The 11,541-nt window shown below is 40.5% G+C and overlaps 1 protein-coding gene across 1 annotated transcript; it reads right to left on the bottom strand.

Moving 5' to 3' along the window:
• Positions 1-1,916: 1,916 nt before the first annotated feature.
• Positions 1,917-9,912, bottom strand: apodb (apolipoprotein Db). The gene is made up of 5 exons (XM_041880092.1): positions 9,714-9,912; positions 8,250-8,364; positions 7,969-8,090; positions 7,711-7,796; positions 1,917-2,646 (listed from the first exon to the last, which is right to left on the bottom strand). Exons 2-5 carry the CDS (start codon positions 8,358-8,360, stop codon positions 2,420-2,422), a joined length of 546 nt encoding a protein of 181 aa, XP_041736026.1. The 5' UTR covers positions 8,361-8,364; positions 9,714-9,912; the 3' UTR covers positions 1,917-2,419.
• Between the last annotated feature and the right edge of the window lie 1,629 nt (positions 9,913-11,541).

The raw sequence follows: 11,541 nt of genomic DNA, 5'->3' as shown, positions 1-11,541 counted from the left end.
TATGCACACACACACACATACACACACACCTCTCCCCACATACCCTTGTCACAACCACTGCCCACATACAGTGGGGAGAACAAGTATTTGATACACTGCCGATTTTGCAGGTTTTCCTACTTACAAAGCATGTAGAGGTCTGTAATTTTTATCATAGGTACACTTCAACTGTGAGAGACGGAATCTAAAACAAAAATCCAGAAAATCACATTGTATGATTTTTAAGTAATTAATTTGCATTTCATTGCATGACATAAGTATTTGATCAACTACCAACCAGTAAGAATTCCGGCTCTCACAGACCTGATAGTTTTTCTTTAAGAAGCCCTCCTGTTATCCACTCATTACCTGTATTAACTGCACCTGTTTGAACTCGTTACCTGTATAAAATACACCTGTCCACACACTCAATCAAACAGACTCCAACCTCTCCACAATGGCCAAGACCAGAGAGCTGTGTAAGGACATCAGGGATAAAATTGTAGACCTGCACAAGGCTGGGATGGGCTACAGGACAATAGGCAAGCAGCTTGGTGAGAAGGCAACAACTGTTGGCGCGATTATTAGAAAATGGAAGAAGTTCAAGATGACGGTCAATCACCCTCGGTCTGGGGCTCCATGCAAGATCTCACCTCGTGGGGCATCAATGATCAGGAGGAAGGTGAGGGATCAGCCCAGAACTACACGGCAGGACCTGGTCAATGACCTGAAGAGAGCTGGGAACACAGTCTCAAAGAAAACCATTAGTAACACACTACGCCGTCATGGATTAAAATCCTGCAGCGCACGCAAGATCCCCCTGCTCAAGCCAGCGCATGTCCAGGCCTGTCTGAAGTTTGCCAATGACCATCTGGATGATCCAGAGGAGGAATGGGAGAAGGTCATGTGGGCTGATGAGACAAAAATAGAGCTTTTTGGTCTAAACTCCACTCGCCGTGTTTGGAGGAAGAAGAAGTATGAGTACAACCCCAAGAACACCATCCCAACCGTGAAGCATGGAGGTGGAAACATCATTCTTTGGGGATGCTTTTCTGCAAAGGGGACAGGACGACTGCACCGTATTGAGGGGAGGATGGATGGGGCCATGTATCGCGAGATCTTGGCCAACAACCTCCTTCCCTCAGTAAGAGCATTGAAGATGGGTCGTGGCTGGGTCTTCCAGCATGACAACGACCCGAAACACACAGCCAGGGCAACTAAGGAGTGGCTCCGTAAGAAGCATCTCAAGGTCCTGGAGTGGCCTAGCCAGTCTCCAGACCTGAACCCAATAGAAAATCTTTGGAGGGAGCTGAAAGTCCGTATTGCCCAGCGACAGCCCCCGAAACCTGAAGGATCTGGAGAAGGTCTGTATGGAGGAGTGGGCCAAAATCCCTGCTGCAGTGTGTGCAAACCTGGTCAAGACCTACAGGAAACGTATGATCTCTGTAATTGCAAACAAAGGTTTCTGTACCAAATATTAAGTTCTGCTTTTCTGATGTATCAAATACTTATGTCATGCAATAATATGCAAATTAATTACTTAAAAATCATAAAATGTGATTTTCTGGATTTTTGTTTTAGATTCCGTCTCTCACAGTTGAAGTGTACCTATGATAAAAATTACAGACCTCTACATGCTTTGTAAGTAGGAAAACCTGCAAAATTGGCAGTGTATCAAATACTTGTTCTCCCCACTGTATAGCCATGTCTCTGTGTGTGTGTGTGTGTGTGTGTGTGTGTGTGTGTGTGTGTGTATGTGTGTGTGTTTGCCTGAGGATTGTTTACTATTCTTCCACTGTCAATGGTTTGATACCCCTGCTTTATAGTGGCCATATCAGTACTTGCTGTTTGACTAGACGCTCAGGAGGGAACAGTAGATATTGTTTATTCCACACGCAATCTAACCACTGTTGCAGAAGAAAAAACAATCATCAGTCTGATTTCAAAATGAAACTTTAATTCATAATATACAGAAACCCCATGTCTTCAGTTTGAGGCCAGATAACTGACTCATGCTGTCAGCATTCTATTCATCCCATGAAGCAACCATCCCCATCGTTGTGTAGCTAGACATTTAATCAATCAAACCACATTTATAAACTAACAGATCTCCAACTACAGATCATAAAGTCTCTAAATATAAAATACATGTGATAGATAGTCGAAATGAGATGGTAGGTAGTAATATGTTTGATGGTAAGATTATAAGACCAACTGTTTTGTCAGTGTATATAAACTATTAGACACTAGAGGTGGATACTAGGTCTAGTATTTGATAGTCGTTGTATTTCTGTCTGTATCTATAGAGGTGGGGCTGAAATGACATGGGGATAGGGCATTGGGAGTAGGGGAGAAGTGTCTATGGCATTAGGGCAAGGTAATTGGACATAAATAACCCTTTGACCCTACAAACCCTAACCGCTGACCTCTGAACCTCCATCTAGTCGCAACCCGTTTGGTCGGTAACACTCATCTTGAAGGTGTCAATGTTTTCTTTAGCCAGCAGCTGCCTGGCATGCTCTACTTTCTCAGCGGGCAGGAAGCGGGAGCGTCCCAGGATCCAGGCGTAGTCCACATGGAAAATCCTTAACACGTCAGTACAGCTGTACACCACCGCTCCACTCACATAGTCAGTACTCACCACCCAGTACGGACTGTAGGGAGTGACTGAGAGAGGGTTGGAAAGATGGGGGGAGGGAGAAGAGGTCGAGAGGATAGAGATTAAGACAATCACAGACTCAGAGTCACAGAGATGATGTCATTATCAGATTAACTGTCCTCTCTCACAGGCCCTGAGTCAGAGCTGAACTCATCAACATCGAACCTCTGACTCCAGAGAGGAGTGAGACAGGGTTAGATCATCCAGTACACTAGAGTAACAAGACCTCTGCAACAGCAGATACTCATTAGAGACTCTATAGTGTCATGGTAATGGAGTTATAGACAGTAGAGACTCAGTAGAGACTTGATAGAGTCATGGTAATAGAGTTATAGACAGTAGAGACTCAGTAGAGACTTGATAGAGTCATGATAATAGAGTTATAGACAGTGGAGATTTGATAGAGTCATGGTAATGCAGTTATAGTCAGTAGAGACTTGATATAGTCATGGTAATAGAGTTATAGACAGTAGAGACTCAGTAGAGACTTGATAGAGTCATGGTAATATAGTTATAGACAGTAAAGACTCAGTAGAGACTTGCTAGTCATGGTAATAGTTATAGACAGTAGAGACTTAGTAGAGACATGATAGTCATGGTAATAGAGTTATAGACAGTAGAGACTCAGTAGAGACTTGATAGTCATGGTAATGGAGTTATAGACAGTAGAGACTTGATAGAGTCATGGTAATGGAGTTATATACAGTAAAGACTCAGCAGAGACTTGATAGTCATGGTAATAGAGTTATAGACAGTAGAGACTCAGAAGAGACTTGATAGAGTCATGCTAAAAGAGTTATAGACAGTAGAGACTCAGTAGAGACTTGATAGAGTCATGGTAATAGAGTTTATTGACAGTAGAGACTCAGTAGAGACTTGATAGAGTCATGGAAATAGAGTTATAGACAGTAGAGACTCAGTAGATACTTGATAGAGTCATGGTAATAGAGTTATAGACCGTAGAGACTCAGTAGAGACTTGATAGTCATGGTAATGGAGTTATAGACAGTAGAGACTTGATAGATTCATGGTAATGGAGTTATAGACAGTAGAGACTCAGTAGAGACTTGATAGTCATGGTAATGGAGTTATAGATAGTAGAAACTTGATAGAGTCATGGTAATAGAATTATAGACAGTAGAGCCTCAGTAGAGACTTGATAGTCATGGTAATGGAGGTATAGACAGTAGAGACTCAGTAGATACTTGATAGAGTCATGGTAATAGAGTTATAGACAGTAGATACTCAGTAGAGACTTGATAGTCATGATAATGGAGTTATAGACAGTAGAGACTTGATAGAGTCATGATAATAGAGTTATAGACAGTGGACATTTGATAGAGTCATGGTAATGTAGTTATAGTCAGTACAGACTTGATAGAGTCATGGTAATATAGTTATAGACAGTAGAGACTCAGTATATACTTGATAGAGTCATGGTAATAGAGTTATAGACAGTATAGACTCAGTAGAGACTTGATAGAGTCATGGTAATATAGTTATAGACAGTAGAGACTCAGTAGATACCTGATAGTCATGTTAATAGAGTTGTAGACAGTAGAGACTCAGTAGAGACTTGATAGTCATAGTAATAGAGTTATAGACAGTAGAGACTTGATAGTCATGGTAATGGAGTTATAGACAGTTGAGAGTTGATAGAGTCATGGTAATGGAGTTATAGACAGTAGAGACTCAGTAGAGACTTGATAGTCATGGTAATGGAGTTATAGACAGTAGAGACTTGATAGAGTCATGGTAATAGAGTTATAGACAGTAGAGACTCAGTCGAGACTTGATAGTCATGGTAATAGAGTTATAGACAGTGGAGACTCAGTAGAGACTTGATATAGTCATGGTAATAGAGTTATAGACAGAGACTCAGTAGAGACTTGATAGAGTCATGGTAATAGAGTTGTAGACAGTGGAGACTCGGTAGAGACTTGATAGTCATGGTAATAGAGTTATAGACAGTAGAGACTCAGTAGAGACTTGATAGTCATGGTAATGGAGTTATAGACAGTTGAGAGTTGATAGAGTCATGTAATGGAGTTATAGACAGTAGAGACTCAGTAGAGACTTGATAGTCATGGTAATTGAGTTATAGACAGTAGAGACTTGATAGAGTCATGGTAATACGTTATAGACAGTAGAGACTCAGTAGAAAATTGATGGAGTCATGGAAATAGAGTTTTAGACTGTAGAGACTCAGTAGAGACTTGATAGTCATGGTAAAAGAGTTATAGACAGTATAGACTCAGTAGAGACTTAATAGAGGTGTGGTAATATAGTTATAGACAGTAGAGACTCAGTAGAGACTTGGTAGAGTCATGGTAATAGAGTTATAGACAGTAGAGACTTGATAGAGTCCTGATAATAGAGTTATAGACAGTGGACATTTGATAGAGTCATGGTAATGTAGTTATAGTCAGTAGAGACTTGATAGAGTCATGGTAATATAGTTATATACAGTAGAGACTCAGTATAGACTTGATAGAGTCATGGTAATAGAGTTATAGACAGTAGAGACTCAGTAGAGACTTGATAGAGTCATGGTAATATAGTTATAGACAGTAGAGACTCAGTAGATACCTGATAGTCATGGTAATATAGTTGTAGACAGTAGAGACTCAGTAGAGACTTGATAGTCATGGTAATAGAGTTATAGACATTAGAGACTCAGTAGAGACTTGATAGTCATGGTAATGGAGTTATAGACAGTAGAGAGTTGATAGAGTCATGGTAATGGAGTTAGACAGTAGAGACTCAGTAGAGATTTGATAGTCATGGTAATAGAGTTAGACAGTAGAGACTTGATAGAGTCATGGTAATAGAGTTATAGACAGTAGAGACTCAGTCGAGACTTGATAGTCATGGTAATAGAGTTATAGACAGTGGATATTTGATAGAGTCATGGTAATACAGTTATATACAAGAGAATTGATAAAGCCATGGTAATACAGTTATAGACAGTAGAGACTCAGTAGAGACTTGATAGAGTCATGGTAATAGAGTTATATACAGTAGAGACTCAGTAGAGACTTGATAGAGTCATGTTAATGGCGTTATAGACAGTAGAGACTCAGTAGAGACTTGATAGAGTTATGGTAATAGAGTTATAGACAGTAGAGACTTGATAGAGTCATGGTAATAGAGTTATAGACAGTGGAGATTTGATAGAGTCATGGTAATACAGTTATAGTCAGTAGAGACTTGATAGAGTCATGGTAATATAGTTATAGATAGTAGAGACTCAGTAGAGACTTGATAGAGTCATAGTAATAGAGTTATAGACAGTAGATACTTTATAGAGTCATGATAATACAGTTATAGACAAGAGACTTGATAGAGTCATGGTAATAGAGTTATAGACAGTGGAGACTCCGTAGAGACTTGATAGACATGGTAATGGAGTTATAGACAGTAGAGACTTGATAGAGTCATGGTAATGGAGTTATAGACAGTAGAGACTCAGTAGAGACTTGATAGTCATGAAAATTGAGTTATAGACAGTAGAGACTTGATAGAGTCATGGTAATAGAGTTATAGACAATAGAGACTCAGTAGAGATTTGATAGTCATGGTAATGGAGTTATAGACAGTAGAGATTTGATAGAGTCATGGTAATAGAGTTATAGACAGTAGAGACTCAGTAGAAACTCGATAGAGTCATGGTGATAGAGTTATAGACAGTAGATACTCAGTAGAGACTTGATAGTTATGGTAATATAGTTATAGACAGTAGAGATTTGATAGAGTCATGGTAATACAGTTATAGTCAGTAGAGACTTGATAGAGTCATGGTAATAGAGTTATAAACATTAGAGACTTGGTAGAGTCATGGTAATAGAGTTATAGACAGTGGAGATTTGATAGAGTCATGGTAATACAGTTATAGTCAGTAGAGACTTGATAGAGTCATGGTAATAGAGTTATAGAAAGTAGAGACTCAGTAGAGACTCGATAGAGTCATGGTGATAGAGTTATAGACAGTAGAGACTCAGTCGAGACTTGATAGTCATGGTAATAGAGTTATAGACAGTGGAGATTTGATAGAGTCATGGTAATACATTTATAGACAAGAGACTTGATAAAGCCATGGTAATACAGTTATAGACAGTAGAGACTCAGTAGAGACTTGATAGAGTAATGGTAATAGAGTTATATACAGTAGAGACTCAGTAGAGACTTGATAGAGTCATGGTAATAGAGTTATAGACAGTAGAGACTCAGTAGAGACTTGATAGAGTCACGGTAATAGAGTTATAGACAGTAGAGACTTGATAGAGTCATTGTAATAGAGTTATAGACAGTGGATATTTGATAGAGTCATGGTAATACAGTTATAGTCAGTAGAGACTTGATAGAGTCAGGGTAATATAGTTATAGATAGTAGTGACTCAGTAGAGACTTGATAGAGTCATGGTAATAGAGTTATAGACAATAGAGACTCAGTAGAGACTTGATAGTCATGGTAATAGAGTTATAGACAGTAGAGACTATATAGAGACTTGATAGAGTCATGGTAATAGAGTTATAGACAGTAGAGACTTGATAGTGTCATGGTAATGGAGTTGTAGACAGTAGAGACTCAGTAGAGAATTGATAGAGTCATGGTAATAGAGTTATAGACAGTAGAGACTTGATAGAGTCATGGTAATACAGTTATAGACAGACTTGATAGAGTCATGGTAATACAGTTATAGACAGTAGAGATTCAGTGAGATTCAGTAGAGACTTGATAGAGTCATGGTAATAGAGTTATAGACCGTAGAGACTCAGTAGAGACTTGATAGAGTCATAGTAATAGAGTTATAGATAGTAGAGATTCAGTAGAGACTTGATAGAGTCATGGTAATGGAGTTATAGACAGTAGAGACTCAGTAGAGACTTGATAGTCATGGTAATGGAGTTATAGACAGTAGAGACTTAATATAGTCATGGTAATAGGGTTATAGACAGTAGAGACTCCGTAGAGACTTGATAGAGTCATGGTAATAGAGTTATAGACAGTAGAGACTCAGTAGAGACTTGATAAAGTCATGGTAATAGAGTTATAGACAGCAGAGACTCACAGTAGGAGAAGCTGACTCCCAGTTTGGCTGGGTTGTTTGGGTCTTTGACCACTGCTGTCCCCTCCAGAGTCCGCACCTTACCTTTACTGGAGGCAGAGATATACACTGTTAACTCTTTTAGAAAAACCATGTCTATGAGAAAACCGTACTAGCTTTCAGTTCAGGGAGGACAGTCGACTTCTAAATGTCTATGTATGAGGTAAGGTTAGACATAGTTCAGACACACACATACACACTCAAACACAAATAAATACTAACTAGAACTGGGAGTTGAGGACTCTGATGGTGCCGTCTTCCCTCAGAGAGTAATCGGCCTGGATGCACTTCCCTCTCTCAAAGGATGCTGGAAGTTTCGCTATCTCATACCACGTGCCCAGGAACTGATAAGGGTAGGAGAAGGGGTTGTTAAAAAGGTACGCTTTAGATCACAAAAAAAGCTCTGTGTTTGTGTGTGTGTGTGTGTGTGTGTGTGTGTGTGTGTGTGTGTGTGTGTGTGTGTGTGTGTGTGTGTGTGTTTGTGTGTGTGTTTGTGTGTGTACCTGCTGCAGGTTGAAGTTGGGCTGGACGCTGGGGGTGGGGCATCGACCCCAGTGGTATGTCTGGGCGGAGACCAGAGGGAGAAGGAGGAGGATCCAAAATATAGGAAACATTTTTCTTATGGGAGAAGAGAACAGATGGGGAAGAACAGTAAAGCCATAAGGTATTGTAAAGCTGTATGCCTTTGAAGTACAGGTAACCGTGACAACAGGTTAGCGTGACTATCTGAAATCCTTTGCATTCCATCTTTTGTCCCTTGACAAGCCATCTGAGCAATTAAACTCTTCAGGCAGTCTACATGACACCTATACAGCTACACCTGTTCCTCCAGTTCCCGTCCCTGTGAACTTGTTTATATGATGGGGACACTGTGTGTGAGCCCCTATGGGAACTGTGCCCAACCCTCAGAATACAAAACATACCAGCCTCAATGGTCTTATGACCTTCATCCTACATTGAAAAACAACATCTGAATCCTGCCAGTGTGATTTAAATAGAAAGCTTTGCGCCTAAATCTCAAAGACGGGTTGTAAAAAAAGACAGGGCAAAACATAGTGTCAAAAACATAATGTTATACTGTACACTTAATAATAACGATAATACTTTTTATTTATCAGATGCCTTTCAGGACTACATAAAGGCCTACTTACTCCACTGTAGGCTAGACTACTATTTATTTCAATATGATCTGTTTACATTGACTTTTGCTACATTGACAAAGGAGTTCAGCCAAATGTCATCCCATGACGTCACACAGGGTGCGTTCGTAAATTCACTCTGTCTATCTACTCCGACTTCAGAGCACTCTCGTCTGAGTGTGCCAGAGCGCAGAATAACTGATTAATTTATGAACGCTCAACACCTGTTGAATATGGCCGGTGTCAGTGAACGTCGGCAAAAAAGCGTAATTAATGTGTTGCCAGCAGCACAGTTACAGTCACCAACGCTCTGGATAACATTAAAACAGCCTAACCAGCTCTGCTAGGGCGAGTAAAATGGTCAGAGTGAAGTGTTCTCTCATTTGTGTCGGAAAGTAGCTAGCTAGCTAGCCAACGTTAGCCAATTAAGCTTGGGTGCTTGACTGCAGTTGTGTGGTCAGAACGCTCGGATCAACCCTACTCCTCGGCCAGAGCATCCAGTGTGCGCTCTTAACGCTCCGAGAGCCGAAACGCTCTGAATTTACGAACGGACAATCTGACAACGCGCTGAATTTACGCACTCCAGATTGAATTTACGAACACAACCACAGTCACTTTACATTACTATGTTCCAAGCATGCATCATGTTTTAGATAGTATTTTTTTTTGTTTACTGTTATTTGAATATTTATCAGTTCTTACCAGTATGCTATTTACAAACTTTATCGAATGAATTTCTAGACACCCAAATATGTTACATAATAAATGTATAAATAATACTTTTTCACCATCTCCAACCTACAGACCTATAAGATAAATGTTTCTTACCTGTGCGCTTACACACTTTATCAAGAAGTAGCCACTGCACAAATATGTATATTCAGCAGAATATATTTCCTAAAGTTGCTGTATCGCTTAGGTCTCGGTATGACAGAGAGTGAGGGTGTGTCTGTCTGTCTGAGAGTGCACCCAGCACAAGGCAGGTGATTAGCGAAATTGTTGTCATGAGACCGTTCCCTCTGGGTGCAGTCTGGAGAGAGGGGGGCAAAGAGAGAGAGAAAGAGAGAGAGAATGTGTCTGTTGTGTGTTTATCAGAAGATGCTGTCTTGTCATTTAACTGCTGATTCAGGCTTTCGCCTCCTCTTATCGTTCTATTACAGGAAAATCACAGTGAGTTAGGCCCCATCCCAATAGTCTTCAAATGAACAAACAAAAGAAAACAAATGAAATATAACTTAATTATTTCATAAGATAATGTAGTTACAGTTACTAAGCTATGTGTGTGTGTGTGTGTGTGTGTGTGTGTGTGTGTGTGTGTGTGTGTGTGTGTGTGTGCGTGTGTGTGCCTGTGTGTTTGGTTTTACTATCCTTTTGGGAACAAGAATTCCACAAGGACAGTAAAACAAGGAACATTCGGAGAAGTGTGGACCTTTCGCCGGTCCCCACAAGGAAAAAGGCTATTAAAGGCTTAGGGGTTAGGTCTATGGTTAGGGTAACGGTTAAGGTTAGAATTAGGGTTAGGGGTTAGGTGTAGGGTCAGGAGTTAGGTTTAGGGGTTTGGGAATCTATTGTTTGGTCCCCACAAGGATAGTAAAACAAACGTGTGTGTGTGTCTGTGTGCCTGTGTGTTTGTTCTCAGGCCCAGCCTGTCTGATCTGAGGTCCACACTGATGGCCTCCTGGACACCATGGAGATGACTGATGACATCACTGGCAATGAGCGTGTGCAGGCAAGAATCCAGGCAAAGTCGACATGGAACAGACCTAGGGGTGTTGGATTCCAAATAAGTCAATTCACTTTCCGACTACAGCAGTCCATTCCAAGCAGTGGAAGCTGTTGAGGGGAGGATGGCTCATAATAATGGCAGGAATGGAGCGAATGGAATGGCATCAAACCATGTGTTTTTTTAAATATTTTTTTTATTTAACCTTTATTTAACCAGGTAAGCCAGTTGAGAACAAGTTCTCATTTACAACTGCGACCTGGCCAAGATAAAGCAAAGCAGTGCGATAAAAACAACAACACAGAGTTACATATGGGGTAAACAAAACATAAAGTCAAAAATACAACAGAAAATATATATACAGTGTGTGCGAATGTAGTAAGTTATGGAGGTAAGGCAATAAATAGGCCATAGTGCAAAATAGTTACAATTTCGTATTAACACTGGAGTGATAGATGTGCAAAAGATGATGTGCAAATAGAGATACTGGGGTGCAAATTAGCAAAATAAATAACAATATGGGGATGAGGTAGTTGGGTGGGCTAATTTCAGAATGGCTGTGTACAGGTGCAGTGATCGGTAAGCTGCTCTGACAACTGATGCTTAAAGTTAGTGAGGGAGATAAGTCTCCAGCTTCAGAGATTTTTGCAGTTCGTTCCAGTCATTGGCAGCAGAGAACTGGAAGGAATGGCGGCCAAAGGAGGTGTTGGCTTTGGGGATGACCAGTGAGATATACCTGCTGGAGCGCAGACTATGGGTGGGTGTTGCTATGGTGACCAGTGAGCTAAAATAAGACGGGGATTTGCCTAGCAGTGATTTATAGATTTAGAGCAGTTTGATGTATTTGATACCATTCCACCAATTCCGCTCCAGCCATTACCACGTGCCCGCTCTCCCCAATTAAGGTGCCACCAACCTCCTGTGATTCCAAGT

This window comes from Coregonus clupeaformis, chromosome 7, assembly GCF_020615455.1.
Source record: "Coregonus clupeaformis isolate EN_2021a chromosome 7, ASM2061545v1, whole genome shotgun sequence".
Taxonomy (NCBI): Eukaryota; Metazoa; Chordata; class Actinopteri; order Salmoniformes; family Salmonidae; genus Coregonus; species Coregonus clupeaformis.
Note: the sequence above shows the minus strand (reverse complement) of the source record. Positions and strands in the feature narration are given on the sequence as shown.